Genomic DNA, 26,360 nt, shown 5'->3' on the forward strand with positions numbered 1-26,360 from the left:
ACTGATACCTTGAGAAACTAGATGTATGGCTTTCTAGGCATTCTGCTATTTACCTTCCATTCATTTTAATGGTTACCTAAGGAGCCTGAATGGAATGTTATGAAATTTTAAACTTATTTTTGTTTTCACATTTGACAGCAAACTAACGATATTATAAAAAACCTAATCTATAACTTCTACAAAAAGGATCTAAACAATAAATTTGTACTATAGTTCTAAGGAAAAACAATCGAAATTATAAAAAATTATCGAAAAAATAGTCAGATGACTATTTGTTTGTCTAAGTGCATTTCTCCTTCAGTCATTTCTCAAGGAGTAGCAATGTCTCAGCCCATTTGCAGCACAAGAAATTGATTTTTCACATCTCGTTTAATCTAAAATTCATTTTCTACGATGGCCTTCTCCTTTTGAGCACTACTCTCAAGCTAACTATTTCCATGGTGCATTCGTCCAATCTGCACCAGTGACCAAGGCTGCTATCAAACTCAGATCTGAATTAGCCAATAGGAAAATAATGCTCTGTATTGACTCCTTTCCTACAAACCAATGTGTCCTTTAAATTACAGTCTACGAAGTTGTCAAAACAAAGAATTATACAAAATAATACACTAAATTTGTTATCTGTCAGATTGCTATTCTTAACTACAAACTATGGAAAAGAAAAGGCAAAGACCTCTTACCAAAGCTTATTACTACGATCAAGTACATTACATACAAGGAATTTTTCTCATCATTTACATGCTCTAATAAATACACCGCTTCGAAACAAATAGACTAACAGCTATGCTTTGTAACAAAATGTTTTTACGCAAATGACATCATCGCGAATAACCTGTATAACCTTGATAACAAAAGAAAGGCGGTTTTCTCACTTAAAATAATCTCTGCGATCATAACAAAAATCACAGATTTTGTTTATTTTGTTACAATACGCTCCATTTAGCAATAGACACCTTCTTTCTGAAAAGACTGCTCAGATTTTTCTGACTAATAACGCAGTTATACGAAAACAAATGACGTCTCACTAATTAATTATTGTTTAAACTTTCCGATGTGGATGAAATATTAATATGTTTACATCAAGTGCCATGCTTCATTTATTAATGCATTGCTGAGGTTAAATGAGCAGAAGATTTATTGTCGCCAGTTTTAATAAGCAGATTCAATTGATAATATTCAACAGTTTTTATATGATTAAAGATTGAACCAAAACAGTTTCTTTCTCCGTCTTGATAATCTGTTTTGAGATTTGTTGAGCGACAGTCATAATACACGTGCATCGACTCTTGAACTCAAACCACACAATTCTGAGACTCGCTATTACTATATCATATAATAAATATCTATGACTTAGGTCACATTATCGTCAAAAACCGGACAAATAAGCCCAATCTGCCCTGATGAAATATCTAATACAATAAATGCTCGAGAAAGAGCAGCTTTAGATAGTGCAATGACGTCATTTGCAAACACTTGCCCACAGCGAGGCTTAAAATAAATTATTTAAAGTAAAAAAAATTTACTATAAGCCAAGTTATAAACCCCAAACGCACTTATATACAATTCTAAAACTCAAATGAAAATTTTGAAAGTAACTTTGGCCAATAAGATGTTCACTATTAGATTAAGCTTTTCGACAGCTTTGATTCGTCAACGCTTTCAATATCCCAAAAACAGGTTTTGATAAACGGGTCTCTTGAAATATTTAATAGGTAGCTGTGGTGAGGTCAACTTTGGAATTACGATAGCAGCTCGGGGTAATAGATAATTTTACAAGCAACAATGTCTAAAATTCTTCTAGGTAAGTTAGTGTCTTTATATTTAAGCCATTGTCCTTGAAATCTTCGAGAATACCCTAAAGATCACAGTAAGGACGCCTTCGCAAAAGCACAAATTTTCTCATTATCCATGCATGTTATAAATCGCTTCAAATGCTCCATGCACTACGATATCTTTTCAGTTTGAGAATTAATCGATTCAGGTTTGAATAAGGAACAGAAATTCACCTAGAAGCTGCCAAAGTAAAATTTTGAACTACAAAGGCATCCAATATAGCTTTAAGATTAAGACTATTGGAAAATTATGAAAATTGCAACCTGCTATATCACTAATAAGTGATTTCATGCTAAATAACAAATTTACCTCTACAATTAGCTTTTTTAGGGTGACACAGAGTTCTACACCTTGAGATTGATCATCAGTCTCCAACGAAGGTTCAAATGTGGACCAAAAGGCAACTGGGTTCCACTCCTCTACAACTACCACTTTCTTTTACTTTGACATCAAAACAGCAATATTTCCTGGCATTTTAACAATGCAGCCAACCCACAAAATTTGGCTCTTTCAAGCTTAATTTTTTTTCAATGTTCCCTTGGTGACAGTTGACGAGCAACTGAAACTTCACCTTGCATTTGTGCCTCAATGTTGTCACATCTTAGTCCTTTGGTCACTGTAGCACTTAATCTTGCATCCGACACAGACGTGTCACGACGTCAAAAGAGGCTGTGTTCTCTCTTACAAGTATACCAGGGCATTGAATCATCCAAAATCCTTTGAATCAGTATCAACGATCATAGGTTTGTTATATCTGTCGGTGGGGAATTCTTCTCAACATCGTATACATTCTCTCCAAGCAAATGATCATCATGGCACGCTATTTCAACGGCTTCGCTGACACTGCGAATACGATTGAACCTCTCTGGATCATAAGAAGACAACAGTTCTTTGCTTGATGATGTCGACTCGTTACGATTCCTCCTTCCTATCGTTAAAGCCCATAAACCGTGAAGAATACGCTGGATGCCAGTGCGTCTTTCCGTTGGTGGGGCAGCACCAGCTGCTTGATTCTGGGTTGGTGCAGCAGTATTGTTTTCAGCACTCTCAACACTGATACTTCTGTAACAGCATGGAGGGGACTTGGCACTGTTCTGAAACGTCACCGGTGAAGAATTACTGGCCTGTCTGTATGCGTGGCTCGGGGACTTTCCATTGCTATTAACCGTTGATTTCAGAGTACCCGGTGGACTGAATCTCGAGTTTCCAGCACTTGTAGCAAAGGTACCTTCCGATGCTCTTGATCCATGCCTTCCTCTTACGTAAGCAGGGTTCTGATGTTGACACTTTTGTGATGACTTCTTCCTGAGCCCGAGTTTTGTAAGCAACTTGAGAACGTCACCTCTAAAGATCTTTGTGAAGAAGGCGTACAGGAATGGGTTCGTGCAGGCATTCAAGGGAAATGCAAAGACCAGCAGAAACTTCGAGACACCGATGTTCATTGGAAGACGCGAAAAAAATGAGAGAAACCCTGCGATACTGATCGGGACCCAACAACCAAAGTTGCAGAAGATGATCATCGAAAAGCGCTTCGCCACTTTGAACTCGGTGTTGACACCAGCACACGGGGGAGCACCGCTGACGCTTGCATACATTCTCAAGTATGCTAATACCACAGAAACGAATGTCACCAGATAGAAGGTAAGGAGCCAGAAAACGTAACCTTTCGAAACATCCGTCGAAGCTTCGAACGGTAAGCAAATCGCTACTTTCTCGTAGCTGCTTATGACATCTGTTACTGGCAGGATAGCAACGACAAAAGAGTACGTCCAAGCGATAGTTAGCGCAATTTTTGCATGTATGACCTTCATTTGTCTGCGAATGTGCAATGCGTGTACGATAAGCAGGTAACGCTCTATCGTAACAATTGCGAGAACGCAAACTGACAGCTCAGTGGAAAATACTGCGAGGAACCCAGCCACTTTGCATCCTCCACTGTACTGCCACACCCGTACAAAGTTGTAGTAACGACCGTAGGTGAAAGCATCCAAGCTGCATAGAATTACGAGATAAAAACCCATGATTGTGTTAGCAATGCCAAGGTGATACATCAAAAGTTTGTATACATTCAGTGGACTTTCGTTGCAGTAAAGGACAAGCAGTAGAAATATGTTACCAAAAATAGCGAGGAATGAACTTGCCCATGAGAATACTCTTAGAACAGTGGTGCCAATGACATCATCACAGGGGTTGAAAGCATCTGGCTTTGGTCGGCATTTTACAATTCGTGATGGTGGCACGTATTTAACAGTCTTGTTAGTATTGCTGCATAGAGGCTGGAAAGTGGTGTTAGCCATTCTAAATGATTCTTCAATGCCACGAAGCTTGTCTAGCACGTTACTAGACGAGGAGCGTAGATGGGACGCCTGCGGGCTTGCGTCAGTTGTTTCGTTTTGATCGTGGTTGTCGAAAAACCCGTAATCGCCAAAATCGTCAAAGTCGTCAAAATCATCATCGTAAGTTGGCGAGGGCGTGGACGGCGCAGATTTCAAGCTTGCAAGATAATCAGCACACGAAATCACCTTGCTTGGCTTCCTCTCAGCTGCTACTAAACCACGGAAAGGACAGCAATGCACAGAATAAGTGACATCTACTTCTTTTAAGGCATCAAAAGCAGATGGTTCAGGCACAGTCCACATATTAGGTATATCCTTTATATTCAAGCGATGCAGGTGCTTTAAGCCAGTTTCTGGGAGACTGTTAATCTTTGTACCACGCAAGAACCTTTAGAAAAGTAAAAGCATAAGAATGTTGGCGAAGGAAAGTAAATTCTGAATGCTTTTCTCTGTGTATTCGAAACATGGCTTTAGAAAAAGGCAGATACAGTGCATATGGGAATTTAAATGTGATGTGGAATTAGAAAGCTCATTGGGTCAAAAGTGCCAAGAAGGGCTTGAATGTCAAAAGTTCCAAGAAACGAAACATGCCATTTGATACGTCAAGATCAACTAAACACAACAAATAGCTCATAATATGACAAGCAACAACGGTAGCTACTGCTCGTGAAAGAGGGTTGTTCAAGGCGATAAATCAATTCTACACAGTAGGATGCCTTTTTTGAATGGTAAAAAATTCGAAATGTCATACAATTTTCTTTATTGCATTTATTCCTTACTAAAGCAAATTAGCATCTTTCACTCACAAGTTTCTCAACTTTTCCGGTCCAACAAGCGATTGAGGTCCCATTGTCGTTAACGGGTTTTCCGACAAGTCACTGCAAATAAAGAACAAACTTGAATTTAGATGATAATAGTTTCGTTGTATGACTTCATCAATAAATGATAGTAATTCCATTGAACATAGAACTACAATCCCTGAAAAAATAGGCGAGACTTGTCAAGAAAGGGTGATGTTTTCTCTAAATTTCATAAATAATATCCCCCCTCCCCTCTTCAATGTTGAATGTATATTATTTAAGCACAAATGAGAACTACTAATCCAATATTGATTCAGAGGGAACCAACAATTTCGTCGGGGATTGTAGGAGGAGCAGCTCAGGATCCCCCTGTCAATCCAGCACTATGCAACAAACAAACTGACAGAAATTTGATTAAACTAGAAAATGTAACTCAAACTGTATATCAACCACTTTGAAAAAAGTTGTTAGTGTTTCTTAGGATATTCCTACTTAACTGTTGTTTCCCTGTTCGTGGGAACCATTAACTGTTTAATTACGTTACGCTTTTCATTCTTAAGAGGAGATTGAGGAGGGTAACTGTTCCTATGATGAAAATCTCACCATTAAGCATTCATATTGGCGATCAAGTACTTACGCGAATCGCATAACTAGCAGTCAAATGCAGTTCTTAATCCGATTTCAGAATGAAGGTCAAATCAGAAAACTCTTTACGATTTTCAAAATTAGAGAATTCAAGCAGGGAAGAGGGCCAGGGTTATATATTTGTAGACAAGAACAAAAGAGGTACACGAATAGAAAAAGCTCTTTGTATCATATTATGCATGGCAGATGACAACTGACAAAGAACATATTGACAGAAATAGACAAAGTTGAAGCATTATTCAGAAAGGTATGCAAGCATTGAGCAGCGAGGCAACCACATCTAGAAAATTAGATGGTGAGGATACAGCATAGCATAATGCTGCAAAAAATCCCTAAAAAGAAGCATCAACATCAAATATTCAAATTACATTTCTTCCATTTTGTGGTTGTGTTTGAATGTGTTGTCATGCAATGTCGTGATTTTGTTTCCTCGCAGTATGCTAAAAGAAAAAAAAGAGAGCGATGATACCCCTTACTCACTCTATTAAAACACTATTCACAGATGTGTACAAAACTGTTGAATAACATACAGACATGGGTCTGTTGCCAGGTTACATCTACAAGGGTTTGGAAGCAGAAAAGACAAGGTTATATGTCCTTTTGTAGGAGGTAGCCATTCATAGAGATTTTGTTATATGAACAGTGCAATAATCCCCCTCCCCCCCTTGCGCCATACACTTTATATGGACTGAAGGCTATAATGTTCCAATTAGAACTCAGCAATCAGGTATTTTTGTTAAAATAAACTTTATTGATACATGGTATCATGTTTCAAAAGCGACTGAAAATATTAAACATACAGTGTTTTCAAATGATGGATAGTCTTCAACTGACTTCCTTCGAGCTCCGTCAGATGATTGTATGACATATCACTGAAAAACAAAGATTTACAAATAATACAATGGCAGAAATGCTCTTGGCAAAATTATTATTTACAAGTTCATACTTTAGAGCATATAGAAAGTTATTCGATATTGTATTTTGGCGCTTTTAGTTGGTGATAGTATAATTCATTTAATATTAAATATTAAATACCAAATGACTCACAGTTCATATAGCTGCAGAGCAGAGTTGAGTTCGGGAATTCTTGTCATGAGATTATCTTCAAACCGTCTGGAAACAGAGAAGAAAAATCCATCAATATAGAAAGCGTTAACGACAAACAAATTATTCCAGTTGACAGCTAGCCTAGATAAACGACCACAGATTGAATACATTAAAGATTGAAACAGCTAGAAGCTATGAAGTAATCAATCAAATTGAGTACTAGCTAGAAAGGATTCAGAACCAACTGAATTATAGATAAATATAAAATACTTACAATACAAGAAGATTTGGGAGGAACTCCAAGCTCATTTTCTGCACCTCACTAATCTGATTTTTGTGAAGAAGTCTGAAAGTTTAGATGAATGTGAATCAAAAATTGCATGCACTGCTACAAAGACAGTTGGAGGTCGAAGTAATGAATCTTCTAGGAAATGATAGATATAGCGTATAATGAAACTTGCAGAAATAAGCAAGACAAAATTTCACTCAATGAAGCTGGGAATCAAGTAGGGACAGCAATTGCAGGAGGGTGATAATGGTATATTAAAAACTTCACTCCTTGAATTGGTAAAATGATACTTTGTCTTAGAAATTAAGATCAAAAGCTTACAGCGTGTGCAATTTTTCCATGTATGGAAAATCTCCTGCTTCAATCTTTTTAATTTTGTTTTCACCAAGGTTCCTAGAAGATTGAGAGAATAGCAGATATCAAGCATTTATATGAAAAATTGGATAAAAAAAGATGAGATCTGCCAGTCAGATTCTAAAAATACATGCTAAGCAGCTATTGGTCAGATAGTAACATAATTCCAAATTCTGCTAAAGTTCTTGATTTGAATTGTCCTTATGCAGGATCATTATTGGCAGTTTAAGTGTTATTACCATAAAATTGAAAGACAAGCAACAGAAAAGCTAGATCTTTCGTGTTTACCTAAAAGTAAACTATAATAGAAAGATACATTGTGCTTTTCTAAACAACTATAGTGAATGTCGTCTTATGAGCTGTGTAGAGAAACTGCGATTCTATTACACTATTCTACAGCTTCAATTTTTTTATCAAACTTGCGAGCAAAAGTTTGGCTACTTTCCGTGCGATACTTCACGTCTCAGACACAGCAGACGCTTGTGCTGAGAAAATGTAGAGCAGAAATATCCAAGCTTATTTACTCACAAAAACTCGATGGTATCAGCATGTTCCTCAAGCACTTTTCTCGGTACCTTGGGTAAGCCTTGAAACGACAGGTCCCTAAAAAAATCCGCAACCAAAAGAATCAATTAAATGTCACATACATAAAACACAAAATTATGATCGACCTAGACGTTTCTTCTCTAATCAAGGAAAAAATTAGCAGAATGCTTAACAGTTCTAATAAGATCCTCCACAACAAATATGAAGGGCTTATGCAAATTCAATCCATAAAAATAAATACCCTAAATGATATCCCTGAATAGAATACAAAACTCAAAAGAACAGGTTCAATAATACTAATTTGTAGTTAAAAGGTCTTTATCAATAATAAATTAGCTGTTTGCATTCAACAATATCATAGGCTTACCCAATGACGTAACGCAGTGTATGTCACCTTAGTTCGATAACTATTGGCCTGAAACAACCGGGCCCCTAAATGATGTTTATATTAATTTTTAAGACTTCGCTCAATTTTATCATCTTTTCAGAAACATTAAAAGTTAATTGAAGATTCTATAGCCCCCCTCCCCCTCCTTAACGTTGTAAAGGAAACAAATTGTAATTTTTACACCTTGCTATTGTTTTTGAGATGCTCAACACCTTTGGATCAAACGTTCTTGCAGTCCGTAAATAGGGGCTTGGCGTTACGCCACTGTGCTTGCTATAAATAATCTTAACATATAATACAAATTGTCATTACATACTGTTATATAAAAGCATACTGTATTAATCAAAGATATGATACTTAATGATACGTTATATAATTTTATATGATATCAAATGATATGATATTAAAGTAAAATTAATCCTATTTCTTCATATCATACTAAAATATGTTTTATTGTTTTATAATATATTCTACCAGTACGTAAACTACTATTCAAAACAGTATTAAACGTGAAGATAATCTGTTCTTCTTTTCAAAATCAATAAATAGAGTTTCAACTTACAAAGTCTTTATAACCGCTGGCAATTTATTGTCTTTTTGGTGCTGGCAGTGAGGCCCAACGCATTTGTTAACATTTGGCTTCTCACTCCTGACCTTGAACTCGTCTTTGGTTAGGAACAGCACCAAAAGAAAAAAGAGCGATCTCACGGGTCGTCTTTTCATCTCGGGACTATTCTTGAACTGTAGCAATGAGTGGCAAATTTGGAGCCCAATATCACATAATCAACCTATGAACAAATGCAAAATTATTTATTGTAAAGCTTTTTTCTATCTCTTTTTTATTACCTCTATCAAGACATTGCATTTAGATACAGTTCATTTAAATGGGATTAGAAACATTGGTCATACATTATCTGGTGAAGATTTACATACAAACTTTCTCATATGGCAAAAGAATTTGCATCGTGTGAAACCTATGATGCATTGATTACGAAAAGAGATGTGATCTGAATGGAAGTAGTGAAACCATCTATTTTGAGAAAAAATCAATTTGCAAAACACCTCTGACCAAGGTCATATCTATGTTGAAAACTTGTTTGAAATCCAAACAATAACAAGAAATAGAAATGGTGAGATCGGAACCCGGAAGACACAGCTGTCCCATGTCAACAGTCTGCTATACATAAACCATATTGATATAGTCTAGAGGAAAGGTGAACCTTTTCTTGACTCTGTTTGTAGATACATTGATATTCTAATGTTCAAAAATATTCTTTAGATCCTTTATATAAATTTGAAATAAAGAGCTACTTCAGAAATCTTTTGTGTTATGTACACGTAGCTCTGTCTCTAGCAACCTAGTCATAAGGAAACTATACATCATGGCATATCAGATGTGAATTTTATCCCATTCGCATTAAAATTGATGCAGTAAAGACCGAGAAACAATCTGTTAATCAAAAACAACGATCCAAACAAATATATTTGATATCCTCTTAGCAACATACTGATAGTTAAACGCTTGAGGTGAGCATTTTCCGTAAAAAGATCTAAGTTTACTGCTCAAAATACTGGCAAGTTGAGTCGACTATTTAGGAATCATTGATCTTTGATAGCGAATAGTCTACTGACTGTAAGCAGGAACTTTGAAGCACATGGTGGCAGAAAATTTGTTTGTTCTGACAATTTGCCTAGCTGGTGCTACTTTAGAGCAAAAACAAGAGACCAATGTTTGTCAGCTGGAGTGACGTCACACTGATTCCGAAAACGGTAGCAGACAACGGAAAAGAGAATTGAATTAATTCAAAATTTGATTGAAAAGTAAATTTTCAAGAAGAATTTTATGACTTTCGGTTTAAACTCCTCTTTGCAGATGGCTGAAACACAAAAAGTAATACGACAACTTGCTGTTTCAGTAAACATTAGGCGAGCTCTTAAAACTTCGCTTGAACAAAATATTACCTTAATAATCTATGTTGAAGGATGAATATCTTTAAATTAGAGCTTTTTCGGCTCGGCAAAAATGTTCTTGTGACGAAAGCAAACCAATCGGACACCTACCAGTACCAAAACAAAACAATCTTTGTTTGGAATTAATATCTTGTCGAATCAGCAAGCAAAGTCTATTAACGAATTTTGTCTTTCTTTCAGATGCTTGCAGAAGTTTTCTAAAATACTTAAATACAGCTTAGTTTAAAGCTGAGATCTAAAATTATATATTAAAGTTTAGATCTAAGATATGCTAATTCACTCTACACATCATGCAAACGGTACCTTGCAATACTGCTAACGATACAGCGAAGCAAGTAGAATTTCGCAGTCTACTGACTTCAACCACACAATATCATCATATCTTTTTTAAAGGGTGCGTTCTGGATGCATTATGGAAGCTTTAATGTCAGAGCCATTCTGTTTGGATGCAGCGAGTTCTAAAGTTTTATAGAGCACAAAGTTAGGCTTTGCTTACAGTCAAAAATTAAATCAGCCAAAAAAAGGAATTTATGCTTTGTAGTTTGATGCCGTTTAAAGCATTTGATGTGGCCATGATATAGCGCAAAGGCTTGATGTGTATGTCGCATTGATTATTGTGTATATTTTGTTTGCCGTTATAGAATTCATTTACATGATGACAATTCATGTTAGTTTTAAACAAACTATTCTTCAAAAAACGAGTTCTGTTCTGAAAATTAATAGTTCTTGTGGTGCGTGACAGCCCTTATTCTACTTTGGAGCAAAGAGAATACAAGCTGAATCCTAGCAGCCTATTATAAACAACAATGACGTTGTGGTATAGTCATCAACAAAGCACTCCAAATGCGAAGAGAAAATTTTGTCAATGTTCATATTACATCTGCAGGCGGTCTTTTCACGATCAAACTTTTTTTGAAGCGTTCAAATCGTCTTTACAATAGCAATCAAGATTTTTATTTTGGCCAGGTTACTAAGCCTCGCAAACAAATCTACGCACTGTTTACAACAATGTGATGCTCGGACGGTGCTCTTCACATGATAAGACGTTTCCCAACGATATATAGCCAAAACTACCGTGAAAAGAAAACACAGGATAATAACGATGAAGCACCAATTAGCTTGAACGTTCGTGCATAAAAAACACTTAACTTACACATACAACGTATTAGCCAATATTTGATCAATTCATTTTTCGTGTGGTGTTCCTCTGTGCTACGACATGCCTTATATCAATCAACGCTTTTGTTACGCCTATATACACAAAACAGAGTGTATCAAGCTGGCTTACCCAAATCATTTGATAAACTTCACATTTTCATCAAAACAAGAGATGCTAGAACGAGTTAGCTGTAGCGTACTAGAATCAACGACAATGAATGGATCCGCAATGAAATCATCCATGTAAAATTAAATGTACTCCGCTTCATAGACTTTCTTCATACATCCGACGCGCGACACTAACACAAAACTACAGTTGTTTTGAAAATCCCTCGCTTTTTGTCTCTTGATGTCCGCCATTAACGGGGGTCGACTTTTCCTTATGCTAGAGAAACAGGTTATCTAAGAAGTGTAAAATACGGAACTCCAAATCAATAGAATAAAAAATGTTTGCATTTACCAAATGTCTTATCTTGTTTAGCACTTACCCAAAGTTTAGTTGTTAGTTTGAAGAAAAATATAGTTTTGTGTATAGTTAAAATATAGTTTATATTCACCTCCGGTGACACCGAAAGCCAAACGCACTAGAATCAGAGTACGCAAGCTATTCCGACATTTGCAAATATAAGAATTAGCTCATAAGATTTATAATAATCTTTCTTGATGCAGAGAACCTGTTACAATAAGGCTGCTTTAGTTCGTCTCTAAAAGGTCTCAGTAAATCTCATAACAAGAATGCCATCATATCCAAAACCTAGAAATTGTTTCACTTTATGCCTTAAAGGAAGTGTAAGGGTTGAAGAGAACTAAAACTTCTCCTGTTCCGCAAATTACACCATGTACAGGTTATACATGAATAATTCATATCCCCTGAAGTCAAATAATTACGGGTAGTCGTGCAAGAAAAGTTATCCGTCTTTATATTTTCAATAGAGGATTACTCTGATCAAGCAAACTTGCCTAGCGCTTGAAAAAGTAAAACTTCACGAAATATTGCTAGTTTGAAAAAGTAGTAATGGGCTCCTTTAAAAAATTCCGCCAAATCTTTATTTGTTTCAACTCTGAGGAGCAAACTTTTGAGAAAGAGGATATAAGAAAACGAGGCAGCAACGTGTATCTCCATCTGCAACTAAGATCAATTTTCCAGTAGTAATTAAAATCAGAAGAGATCAATGAGAAATTAACAGCGAAACTTTCTGCGAAAACAGCAAGAATGAATGTTTGATACAGTTTTGATTAAGCTATACGAATGTGCCTATGAGAAATAGAGTTTGAAAGCAACATTTATTCCTCATCTAGATACTCGAATCAAGAAGAAAAATCTATTAATGATTATATTAGCAAGAGGTTTGTACGCTTCCAAGAACGCTGTTTGTAATTTTACAGTGAGATTTTGATGATGTCTAGACAACGAAGATTCAAAATTAATCACAAATATTGATTTTCTGCTATCTATATACCTTGATGGTTACGAAATAGACGTTTCAGAAATAAAGGATGCTTTAGCAAACAGAAAACACGCTAGGGATCCAAATCACAGGGGGTTAAATGCCTTATTAACTACCTTATTTGGCATAAATAAAAGCGATACGTAAGCGAAATGACAATACAAGCGTCGTGAGGGCGGTTGGTTATCTTAACTGCTTGTAAAGCGCACATTGTCCCCTATAGTTCAGCAGACAAGTAGCAAAATACAATTCTGGTGGTAGCAAACATGCCAGCTAATTGCGTCAATAGACAGCGCTTTCTTGCCTACCTGTAATCTGAGTGTTTTTGTTATTCCAAGGTATTAAAACATTTATGTAGAGTTTAAGGAATGGGAGCAAAGCGCTGTATTGATTGACGTTCGTTATGCTATACAGAAAATGTTGACAATAAGGTGTTCACGTGAGGCGTCCCGCTTACTACAAAGAAATACAATGATAGCCCAATCGATATCATGATGATGACGCTGATGACGCTGTTGGATACAGCGAAGATAACCAAAAAGGCGTGTAGGTTACTTATCCACTTTCCCGTTTAGTACAGTATTGATATGAAACAGGTTGCCTGATAACAACGAAAATATCTGACGTTAATGGCTTTGAAAAATACAATGAAGATTATTCAAATAGTGTTTTAGAGATAGTTATCCACCTTCCTGCTTAGCACAAGATAAGAACACGGTGGCCTGAGAAATCAGCATTGCACATGAATTATTGACCTCTCTTGTAGGTCAACTGATCAAAGAAAAGGCTAAAATGAAATGGCTAAAACTGGAACAGTGTTCAACAATGGAGAAATTATCTGGTCAAGCTTCATTCCATGCATTAATCTTTGGGATGTTTCATAAATATATTCGATACAACGTTTATTTCAGAAAACACACCTTGAGTAACATCTGTACTGATTCCAGCTTTATAAATATTGATATAAAATTTCAAATATTTTTGATGGGGTGGAAAGAGTATGGGAAAAATCTATCCGGTCCTGACTCTACCTAGCTATTTTTAGAGTTTCATATCAGGTATAAGGTGACAAGTTCTCACGATAAATTCCTTGATGGGGAAAATACTCTTGAAAAAGTTGAAAAACGAATCAAGGGAATTTCTCATATTTTACTTTGAGAAAAGTTTCCAAATCTCCAGAGAATCCTGCTGCTACAAACATCAGCTTGCACAGCCTCAAGCTATAATTTGAAAAAAATTACATGACAAAAAAGAACTGACTATATACATTAATGAGTCCATATACAATAGCCGATGTTTGGAAAAAGAACTGCACGGATACTAAATTACCAATAAACCAAGGAACTGATTGAAAGCCAAAATCTAGTTTCATTTGTTCCGTACGCCTTAGCAAAATGATGTTTTCTCTGCCAAGCTCGAATATGGTTTGGCTGTGTGCAGTTAGCAAAGGAGCTATAAGTCACTAACAATAATTCAGCACATCCATTTTTATATATCTGTTATCTGTTTCATATCGTAGCAAACAAAGGCACAGCTGACAGTACAAAACACATATTCTAATAACTGAGCATGATTCCAAAATATAATACAGTTATAAGCACCGAATATCTTGATCTCACATTTGAAAATGCGTTAGTGATTTATACACAAGTAATTGCAAAATTCTGATTCGACGAAAACACGACTCAAAGCGTTAATAAGAGTAGCAAATTCTGGGCGACCGGTTTTGCAACATATGGCTTTATGCCAGGCAGCTGCTCTTACCTTCAAAAACATATGTCAGTATGAGTCATTAGCTATGACCTGCCGGGTGGATTAAAGTTATAGCTCCTCGTGCAAGCAAACTTTGCTTAAGTTCGTCCAAAAATCGAGTTTGACAGACAGAAGTTCTGATACAAACTGATAGTCCGCATTATCGCACAGATAAGCTGCACAACTGTAGCAAACTAGTCTTTGCTACTCGAAGGAAAACCGTTGTATAGAAGAAAAGTCTAAACCTGTTTGTCATTTTACAAAATATACTGAACACATAACATATTATACAGGACATACTAAATTACAGTGCACTTTGAGATCCAAAGCTCTTCAGAATGGGTTCAATAAAAAGCACATTGAACTTTGTAGCACAACTATAAGACCCTTGACAGAAGCACTAAGAGCTTCTTTCAGCAACTCAATCATTATTTGCTGAAACTAAATGCATTCTAGTAAAACGTTCCTGAGAACTTTGCATGGTCCTTAAAAGCATTTATCCTACGTTAACCAACAAAAAGACCTACCTCAAAAGTATGAAACTCTTGAGTACCTTAATTAGCTTCTGTCTTCACAGATGGATACCAGCCATACTATGCTTGTGCGCTTTGAAGCAAACTATTATGCTACTGGAAGGTGTCAAAATATCACGTGATGCATTTTGTATTCATGGTATCAACACGCGATAGCTGTCAAATTTCGGTTTTACCGAGCTGAGAGTAGAAAACGGTCTTGATTTTATATCGGAACTTATACAAGCCCCAATGGCTGGAATGAGTAAAACCTAGTCCATGACAATACCAACTGGCTGTCAGTCAGTTTCCAGCTATCTATCTTCTGCACTATTATCTAAGAAAAGAATACAAAGCCCTTTAAGATCAAAGGCAACTTATCAGATGTGCCTTGTCAGAAATGGTACGCTGTTTCTGTGCTATTATTCACTAAACTGTTTACTATTCACTAAAACGTTGGGCGAGTATAGTAGTAGCTAGATGTAGCGAGATGGATATCTTGTAAGTCGCGTTTTCAAACTGAGGAAACCATCAAGAAGACCTAGGATCCATTTTGGAACATTGAAAAAGCACAGATTGCAAAGCTGGACTGCGAAAGAGATCATAATGTGTACAGCGTTTAATATATTTGTAACGTGCTAGACTGACACAGAATATGACAGAGAAATGAGACCAATAACCCTCAATCATGAGCTTCACCATTACAATATCTTTTTAAAGATACACGGTAAATCGTTTATTTAACCTCCTGCTCTTTCTAACGCCCCAGTATTCTAGGTCCTACGTTCTATTCAAAACGCTCTATTAGATAAAAAGATCCAGGTACTTAAGGAGGCACAAATACGATTTTCCTAAGTCCATTTTCATGTTAAATACAAAGAAGAAGAACGTACTGTAAATCAAAACTTGGTTGCGAGGAGTAAAGGTCACTCTGGAGGAGGAAAAAGAGAGGGAGAAGGACGAGTACAAAAACATTTGTGCATTCCCTTTATTGTTATAACAGTTTATAAACGCCCGCGCTTATATGGTCTTAATCTAATTAACGCCCTTTTTAGAAAGATCTAGCGCTTTGGTCCTTTTGATGATTATTCACACCATGGTAAAATAATATTGTACTAGGTTCCACAAAGATGTGTTCTCGATCTGTCCTTAGAACCATATCAGAAACTTTTTGCAAACTTATTTCTATTAAAAAATGGCAAAGAGCTGATATTCCACAGCTAAATATTCTTTTTTGTTAATATAAACATAAACACTATTTGATAGTAATATCACAAATAATATCATACTATAACAATCGTTTCAAGCAACTCATTTTCACTTGCTTTTCTTTAAACTGTAAAATTCAGTAATTCTCAAGTTCCAACAGATAGAAACTTTAGATATTATATCTATAAGGAATATCCAAACACCCTCTCGAAAACATTTCTGTGAAAAATTCCTAAAAACAATGATTTTTACACTTAATACGTATATGATAAATGAGAGATATCAAAATGATTCTCTCCTAAAATAACGACCTATCTGTTTTAATTATGAATATTATCCTTTTTAAGTAGGTACGACTTTTGAATTAGCTTATCTATATCAACTACATGTAATATTGCATGTTGTCAGAATGGCTGATGCCAAAAATTTGTAACGCGATTCTCTTGCAGTAAAAAATTAGACGCTGATGCAAATGTATCTTCCCTGAGTGTTGTTGATAAATGTAAAAATGCACAGGATATTGAAAAAACTAATGCATCATTACTGTAAAAATAGCACTATCTAATTAATTTTAAATTTAGACAACACCGCTGGTAAACCCAGGGTGCATTCCATGTTAGACCCACGCCAGAGAAATTTCAACCTATTCTAGTTGCTACGCCAAGTGTAAAACATACAAGCTTTCGATTATCTATAGTTTGCATTGCTTTTACTGTCCATATCAATATAATCAGGCTGTCCACGTATTCTGTACAAGTACCGTTTTTGCTACGCCGATCGCGAAAAATTATCACGTACGCCAATGCGCCAAGGCTCGCAAATAGCAAATTTCACGCCGCTACGCCGAGGAAAAAGCTAAGTCCACGCCGGAGATCTCCGGCGTAAACTACATAGAATGCACCCTGGTGGTAAACAGAACATTAAACAAAGCAAATGTCTGTACCCACCAAATCAAAGGCTACAGCTGATGTCATCATGTCTTTATTTGCATCGTATTTTTCAAAGTTTTAAAAAAAATATCGATGATATTACTTTGAAAAAAGAAATTTATTGTAATGTTAAGTTAGATTCAAGAAAAATACTTTAGAAGCGGCAAATGACAGCTGTTCCCTATTTGATAAACAAGTCCACTAAATAACAATCATTTTGTGGTTTCTGACACGCGCCTTTCAACTATAGCCTGTATCTAAGGCATGCACGAGTTGTTTTTATCCATTTATCAATGGATCTGGGGCGCTTTTGAATCATAGAATGGGTTTTCACATCATGCAAAAACACTTTGAGGTTAACAAAGGAGTAAAAACGATATTTTCAGTAACAAGATGAATCTTATCTTGTTGACGTTGTTGCTAATATCGCTATCTCTAGCATACAAATCATCTGTGGCTTTCTCTCCCTATACGCGATTTCCCACCACCTGTTACGGTGAAGCAACAACAGAATGATGTTTTGAAAACAAGCGCATGTCCAATCATATGTTGAATCATAAATCACGTGCTAGGCGATTTATCACATGTTAAGCGCCAAGGACAGTTGCCAGTGTATGGGAAAGCTACCCCTCAATTTCCATCTTACTTTGGCTTTCTGAGTTCAGCTGGTTAGTTGGTTATCCATTTGAAACGCAATGCACTTAAACAACCAATATCATTCGCAAAATGTTTATTTTATTATCAAGATTAGGCAAACAAATTAATACAGACGTAATCAAAATGAACGGTCTTTCAAAGCAGATGCTAAACTAGAAAATGTCAAATGAGACTTGAAAAAGTTTGATCTACAGAGAAAGAAATTTTTGGACGCACCAAATAAAAGAAAATAAAACGTGTAATCCTAAGTCGCTACGGTCCGCCTAATTGATGGTTTGTATCAAAGAAAGCAAGTGTTTATATGAACTTGCAGAATGTGGGAGCGAATTTGTATTAGCTTTAGAGCCAATAAAACGTTATTGCAATGGCTGATTAGACCTAGCAAAAGTAACTATATGATAAAATTTATGGAACTACGTAGATAACTCCAGATTAACAGGGTTTATTGATAATATTTTTGACTGCGAGAGCAAAGCCGAGTAACAATCTGCCTGCATGTAAAATATGTTGCAATTTATAGTCAGATATTGATCAATTGAGAACCTCCCTGTTACGATCAGCACTGCTACACAAACTTACGTATGTCAAATGCAGATATCATATCAATATCATCATGAACTACATGTAATGTAACTACGTGTAAAACTGAACAGATGACATAATAAATGCGACTAGCGTTATATAATGCAGGGTTGCGAAATGCTTGGAATGGTTGGTGACCAAATATTTTACACGTGACGACCAAATTCGGCCAGCCAAACAAAATATACAAAAAAGCTACATTTTGGCTAAGTCTCTAGAGTAACAGTGTTAAAAGCTCCAACTTTCTTTCAATTTCAATTTTTCTGTTATCTTTTACTTTGTTTCTTGCTTCTTTATTTGCAATTTTGAGATTGTTTTAACAAAATGTTGAATATTTTCTTTGCAAAAATTGTCGTTTTCTTTGTATTTTTGTGGTTTTCAACATGGGGCCAAAATTCGGCCAACTTTTACTTTTTCGGCCAAATCAATTTCGGACGGCCAATAGCTTTGAAAAACGGCCAGAATAGAGGAATTTGGCCGTCAAAACTGCCCAATGGCAACCCTGATATATTGTACATAAAAAAGGGAATGATCCTGTTCTTATCTACAGGTTGTTTTGGGTTGTCAAGTAGCCCTATCGCTGTTCTCGATTTTATCCAATAAAGACATCTTCAGTAAAAACGCTTTCCGATATCTTAAACGCCTTAGCTACTTTAAATGGAGCAGTTTTGTTTACAACATCTTCTTTCAAGATTTGTGAATTTTAAGATTTTGTTTCGTTGGCAATGGTTGCACGAATTTCGACATTACACTGGGCTTTTCTCATTTCAAAGATATAAAAAAAAGCCATGAATACCCGATTATTTTCGTTGAAATGTCTTATTAAACATAGTATCGTATAAGGATACTCCGTTTTTTAGCTTTGAGTTTATCATGCTTGTAAGATTTGATTATTTAAATATGAAAATGCTTTTACTCCAAAAATTGAAGAAATAGAGGCTTGTTTGGTTGTCACAAATTGTCGAAAATTTTTGTTTTTGATGAATTATTTAGAGATTCACCATGAAATTTTGCTCAAATACGTCAAAAAATCGATAGCTACCAGATTTAAAAGCTTGAAGACTTTACCTTAAAGGAGTGTGCTTTCTTCAGCCTACTATGCACAAATGAGTTTCACAAGTCATAACATAATACTCTGAAAAAAGCAAAACAATAACAGCAAGTGATATCTGCCACCAAGAGAGAAAAGAAGAAAAGAGACAAACAACCAAGTTGATTTTGAGAGGCAAATGGCGCCTTTAGATTAAGGACCTTCTGTCATTTTGGTAAAAAAGACTTGCAACTCCTACCTTTTATATTCTATTTGACCGTTCAATTTCAATACCAAGAAAGATGTTTAAAAAAGTATGACTGTAATGCAATTGAGGTAAATAAAAATCAATTCAGATTTGTGCTGGCAGGAATTCTTGAGAATGAACTTTTGTGCCTGCGAGCGCCGCTCGCACAGATTAATGAGGTCTGCAGATTAAGGGCATTTGCTAAGGACAATACCGCTTAATGTAGAAAAGATGTATTGATGTTGGTCGTGATGCTATTTTCAGCGGGTCAATGAAGACAATAACTAAAATATATTGACTATAAATTTGTTTATCGATGAATTCATCGAATATAACACATAGCTATACTTAATCCAGCGTTTAGAATGTAGAATATTTCAATATACGTATGTTTAGGAGATCACAAATAATATATCCTTGGAAAAGACCAGCACTGCCTAAAATATCGTTCGAAGCTGGCCTGTCTTTAGAGAGTGCACCTATTGGCAGCAAAAACCACTTTGAAGACAGTTGGAGTCTTTCGTAACATTTTCTACCGGATTTGATTACATCTTCGTTTTAAATGATCGCTAATGCAAAAGTCAGCCATTGACACATACAGCGGATTAAAAGATTTCGAATTTCAGATTTTTGGGAATAAACACGAAAACACTTATCAACAATAAGGTGAAAAGCTTCAAACAGCATAAATTTTTAACACTAATCCTGTTCTAGACCATCAAAACCCAGACCAAGAGAACAACATATTGTGATATTCGTAAACGAGACATCGGCGAAATAATGGAAGGATGAAAGTTACCTGCAAACCGTATTTCTCCTAGATAAGTAGATTCATAACTAAAGATTTGAAGTCGAATCCAAGTTGTTCAACCAGCTTTTGATCACTCTGCTGTTAATCTGCATATAGAAAAGAAAAAATATCAAAATGATGTCAACAGTCTGAAATGACGTCAGTTTTTTGATGCACTTTTTATCAATCGACATAAAGCAAGGAAGTGTTTAAAAAGTCATCAACATAAAAATAAGGTACACATCAATAAAGCTCTCGGCAACAGCTCATGATGTCATTTCAATTACGTACAAAAAAGCTTGTCGCTGAAAAAGTCACCAGTTCCTATAGATAAATGCGAAGCTAATTCGCTGATCCAATTGTAAAACGAAATTGTAAAAAAGGTTTGTAATATAGCCTTGATGGAAGATTGGGTAAAACATTTTATTTATACAAGAAACTAAGACATGAACTAGGCAGAGGCTGAGCATGGCTATTTATTTCAAAATTATAAACTAGTTGTTCAAAATTCAAATTCGATTTTCAAAAATGCCACATAACAAGGGCGGGTCAAAGAAGATGCTAACAAAACATGCCAACTGTTGCTGCTTTCTTACAAAAGTTAACTGTCTTTTGGGGTACTAATCATTTCAAACTGTGGGTCATTTGCTAACAGAAAACAGAGCCTGATAAAAGGCACAGTCTTTCACGAAGAATAACTGCGAAATGAACCACTACTGAAGCGATGGTTGTTGCCTAGAGAATCAAAACTGGAAAGAAGGGTCAGCTGGCCCACTGGAAGGCATGAAGCGGCTAGCAATCCCCATAATACACGCAGCGTGCATGGCTAACAAGTTGCGAAACGGCTTCTAGTCGCAGCCAGGCTTTTTTAGCTGACAGGCAAAACAGCAGCGAAGAAAATAGACCCCCTGTGTTGATTTAAAGAGTCTAGAGACTATTGACCTCGACAAGTGCAGGTAAAACTGGTGGCCTTCTTTAAATGAGGTCAACATGAAAACAGGACTAAACCCACATTACAGTTTACGATTTAGATCAATACAAACAATTAAACGCAAGATTTAGCTTTTCAATAACATAAAATAATAAAAACAGCCATAAAAATTCACGTGCTTTACATCGTGTTCTTTAGCAGCATGGACAGAAAATGGTAAACAGCACAGTTTGTAGCAGTGGTGGCTTATGTCACGTTAATCGAAAAAATGCAACATCGTTGCATATTGATGACGCCGCATTAAGCATCTTACAATGACAATAAAAGCTAGATATACTAAGAAACTGATTGACGAGATTTTTTGTGTTCTTCGTACTATATGTACGCCATCACTAACGAAGCTGGCCCTCTTCAGTAATGCCCATTCTGAAAACCATCCCTCTCAGTTACAGCCTGTCTTGCACCTGTTATAGTTCCTATAATTTTGCTAATCTTCACTGACTTTGCCAAAAATAGGTCTTCGCAAATAGAAGAAAATACAGCTGCCTCTGTCACTAATGGTGAATTTGTCTACCAAAAGATCATCGCAAAGGTGCAGCCATGTTATTCTGAGAGAACGTTTGTAAACATTCCAATCAAAAAAACTAAATAAGGCAAAGATAGACGTTGTAAAATAGTTTCAAGATATTCACATCTACACAAGCAAAACAGGTATTTTCTTTATAAGACTTAAAGTCTCTTCTCGAAGAATGATAATGAGAGTTCAAGTCAAATAAAATATGTCTCCTTTCAATACTCGTCACTTTTTGATCAACCAGTGTTGCGGGAGGGGGGTATTAAGCCTGGTGCGCATTCGTCCTAATTCTCATGAAGACTGCGACTCTCCTGCTCCTTGAGCTTCTTAGGACAAGTATGAACGTGTTTTCTAAGTCTTCTAGAACATTGCCGACATCCTTGTCAAACAGAAACTAATTCTATTCGAAGAAAACATGTCCCTAAGGTCCTCTACGTTCCCGAAGTGAGAACCAGGCTTACTTAAAAATGACTTGCAAAATTTATAGTACTGGCAAAATTTGAAACACCAATTGCTGATTCTGCAGCACAGTATGCTTTTAAAAGGAATATGCACATCTATTTTTGATGCCAGAGACTCCATTATTTAGTCTCAAAAATATAGTTCGAGCACCGTCTACAATATTTTATCCTCGGATTAATGAGGCTCTGGTACCCAAGGTAATGCATATCATATATGTCGAATTTCAACATGCACTTATTTAGCAGCAGCCAAAAATATTACTAGGGCAATTTTTCTTCCATTATTTGAGGCCGGTCACTATGGTTAAAATTTGGGATTTTGCTGTCAAGACAGTAGACGTTTTTGCCAGTAGAAGAAGGTAACCAGTGTTAATAACTACCAAATCAAAAAGCTGGGGGGAAACGCTGGATAAAACGAATGAATTAGAAACCATTCCCAAGCTCAAGCTAATTCAATTGCACCTGAAAATAAAGTTATACATACTAATCTCGATATTGTGGATATTGCTACTCGACTAGGCCAAGAAGGACACGAGGACTTTGCATTGAAGCATTGAAGAAAACCTCTACAACTGGGAATATAACTGTTTGCAAGTGCACATATGCATTTAAAAAAGGTTTTTATGCCCACAAAATTTGTTCTGGAGCCTACAAACATTTCAGAATACTCGCCAGGTTCTTCTATTTGCGCGAATGAGAGCATAGATAAGAGAAAGACACGTGTTAGATAAGCAAGAAAATTACGTGTGTACGGATCGATTAATGTTGAATTTCTGGGAATGAAAATCCAAGTACAAAATTCCAACTGCGCCTTTCTCCGCCTCAAACAATCAAACACTTAACTACAGTTAGTGATATTATTATTATTTGCATAAAAACAGGAATCAGGGCGTTTGTTTGCAAAGAAATTCTTGAATAAACGGCTTATGGCATTCTGAATTTATAAATTCAATCAAACAGAGCGATTCTGAGCATGGTTTTAACGAGATACGATCTACAAACTCATTGTGTAAAAAATAGGCCAGCTGGTCGTCTGAGGGCTTGAACAACACTTTTCATTACGACTGACTGCAGAAATTTCATCATAGCGCTGAGTTCAAGACAAAATAATCTCATTTAAAGTGTAGAAGAGACACTAAATATTACAAAGAATTTCACAGCGTAACCCAGCCAACAGACAAAGTGGGGTGGCATTCGCTTAAAAGCTAAAAGTCGCTTTTGTAGGTTTACTGGCTGATAAAGCAAACTTTTATTCCGGGTGGATCATTTGAAATTTTATTATGAGATTGAAACTTTGTATTTTTGTGTTCAAACGAATTTTAAGCACCAAAAATCTATCGAACGGATTTTTAGGGACACAGCAAGAACTACTATATCTATAAGCAAGAAACATTGCTGTAAACGAGACGCTTTATCAAAATGACACTTTCTGTTGCGCTATGCTCAAAATGAATTGTGTACTGACAATCTTTGGTATCCATTTGAAGTTCTCATTTGCTTGAAAATACAATAGTCTATTGTTACGTTTTTCAACCACGACGCATGACTAATTCTCGACAATGTTAAAAATATAGACGTGCTTCAGAACTATGAGCGGTCAACCGATGGGACAAGATGGCTTTCATAGTCATTATTCAAAAATTTTTATTTTACACCCCTTAGAGTTTAAAGCACCAGAATAAGGGTCCGAGAAAACAAGATGGAAAATATATAACCAGCTGTGGATCGGAAAATCCAACTAGAAACACCAAGCACATGACCGGGACAGTGGTTGTCAAATCAGTACCGCATGCCTACAGAAAAATCACCACAGGAGTCCAAGAGAGAAAGCATACTCCTGGAAAGTGTCTCCTTTGAAAAGCTTTTGTAAACGACAGGTGTCAGGCAATTATTGAAATGGTAATTAGTTTAATTCATCAAATTAGCCTCTATCTTCGAAAAAGCCCCCTCCCTCGAATAACCCCCCTTCCCCCTTAAAGTATTTTTGTTGAATAAGCCCGATCTCGTGGGCTGAGATGTTGCCTTGACGGAAATAGGTATATCAAGAATATATCTCCAGTTTTTACCATGTGACAAGCCTCAAATAAAGCAAGAGAAAGTGCCCTGGTAATAATGATGGCTGCTGCTAAATAAGCCCTCCTTCGAAGAAGCCCTGGAAAAAACCCCTTTGCGAATTAAACTCCTGGGAACTTATTCAAGGGACTTATGGTAATTGTTGAGTAGCCAGAGAAGAGACAGTGTGTCTACTTGACAGTAATACTTGTAGCTCGATGCCTTGTTTTGCTTATGATGATAATGAGTGATTATAGTATGATGAGTATCATTATTAAAATTATTGATGATATTGGATACTAGCAATAGATTCTGATTTTTGGAAACGCAGCTTAATGACCAAACAAATAAACAGCACAGCAGCAACAAGGACGTAGTGTTAGTAGTATTCCAACCGAGGGGCGATTCACTCTTGCCAATACAGTACGAGATTTTTGTTTAACACATAAGGATTTCTAGGGAGTTTCAAATAAAACAATAGGATTTTCACAAAAGGTGTACGAGAGAGAGTGATTTGCCCCTCGATTCTAATTTCTAACTCAATTCAATTCTATTTGAATTCTAAGTATAAGTTGAAATACTACACACTTGATGTCTTTCCTTTGTCGTCGTACTGCTTCTTTATTTGATACTGAGTGCTTGATACTCGATAATCATGTTGACAGGACTTAATTTTTTGACAATCATTACCTAGTACTACCTAAACCGCAAGCCAATACAATATAAAAAGCCATACCCTATCTTGACTTGTCAAAACCATTCCTGATGTTCCGTTTGTACAATAGTATGATGCTAAATACTATATTTCATTTCTTCAAATGATAATCAACATCTCTTACCATGTCACAATTCTAAGCAAAAAGCAGGTAGCTGAAAGAAACTCAAATAGACCACGTGTGTTTCTTTCAATACAGCGCGAATTAATATTGGTAGATGCTTTGTTGACCCTTAGAATAAACACACTTTCCGGCAAACAAAGGTTAGTCAAAATGAATTATTCGAAATAATCTCTAACCCAATTTGTTCTCTGAGAATTTGTGAATACATTTCTATGAATTACTGCGACAGGTTATACTTAGATTTGTTTCTGCTTCAGGACGATGCTTGTTGATCGTAAAATATTGTTGATCGTAAAATACCTTGATCCCTTTTGATTTTAATTAAATTTATTGATGTGAAACGAATGACTGAGGTCAAATGAATGATCAAACAAGTGATCTACCCTGGGTACCAGACTCACTATATATAAAATAAAATAGAGATTATTTATTATTATTATTTTATTTTTTTTTTTTATTTTATATTATTATTATTATTAGATATTATTTTATATAGTGAGTCTGGTACCCAGGGTAACAAGTGGCCAAGTGGCTGACTGGTTTTGTTGAGATCAGCTGATTCGGTGATTGGGTTGGTTGTGGAATAAGCTGCCTTGAGTAACTGGAAGAATTTCTAACAAACCTAAATTCAGAGTCACTAAAACATTGGAATTAACAACGCAAAAGGCCTTCTTCTCATTAGCAAAACAATATCTCCCATATAGTAAAATATATGCAAAAAGCATAGTTGTATGTGCCTTATTAATTATTTCATCATTGCAGACTGTGTATGAATATACACATAGCAAAAGATAGGCCGTTGTAGTAGACATTACATCAATTTTGAATTATTTAAAGACTTTTCTTAAAAAAAACTCTTTCCCTCTACACCTCAACAACCATTCCCTGTAGAGATTCATTCACAGTATCAATAGACTCGTTTTTAAAAGAGCAATTTTATGAGAAAAAGAGCCTCAAAATTAGTAAAAAATTAAGAACAA

General features: G+C 36.0%; 1 protein-coding gene across 5 annotated transcripts in view; it reads right to left on the minus strand.

Annotated features, from left to right (window-relative positions):
* Nucleotides 1–604: 604 nt before the first annotated feature.
* LOC135681792 (thyrotropin receptor) overlaps nt 605–26,360 on the minus strand; it is a 55,164-nt gene continuing 29,408 nt past the window's right edge. For 2 of the 5 annotated variants that reach the window (XM_089111957.1, XM_089111956.1), the window contains exons 2-11: nt 20,533–20,630; nt 8,801–9,026; nt 7,833–7,907; nt 7,272–7,343; nt 6,936–7,007; nt 6,662–6,727; nt 6,415–6,486; nt 5,983–6,054; nt 4,976–5,047; nt 605–4,557 (exon numbers count right to left, since the gene is read on the minus strand). In XM_089111957.1, the coding sequence (XP_088968083.1) occupies nt 2,571–4,557; nt 4,976–5,047; nt 5,983–6,054; nt 6,415–6,486; nt 6,662–6,727; nt 6,936–7,007; nt 7,272–7,343; nt 7,833–7,907; nt 8,801–8,961 (2,649 nt within the window). In that variant the 5' untranslated portion in view covers nt 8,962–9,026; nt 20,533–20,630 and the 3' untranslated portion in view covers nt 605–2,570. Of the gene's footprint in view, nt 4,558–4,975; nt 5,048–5,982; nt 6,055–6,414; nt 6,487–6,661; nt 6,728–6,935; nt 7,008–7,271; nt 7,344–7,832; nt 7,908–8,800; nt 9,027–11,497; nt 11,905–15,094; nt 16,241–20,532; nt 20,631–25,277; nt 25,703–26,360 lie in introns of those variants that run through there. The other 3 variants (XM_065196407.2, XM_065196406.2, XM_065196404.2) reach the window with 3 other exon arrangements.

Source organism: Rhopilema esculentum, chromosome 12, assembly GCF_057945365.1.
Source record: "Rhopilema esculentum isolate cy_ngs chromosome 12, ASM5794536v1, whole genome shotgun sequence".
NCBI lineage: Eukaryota > Metazoa > Cnidaria > Scyphozoa > Rhizostomeae > Rhizostomatidae > Rhopilema > Rhopilema esculentum.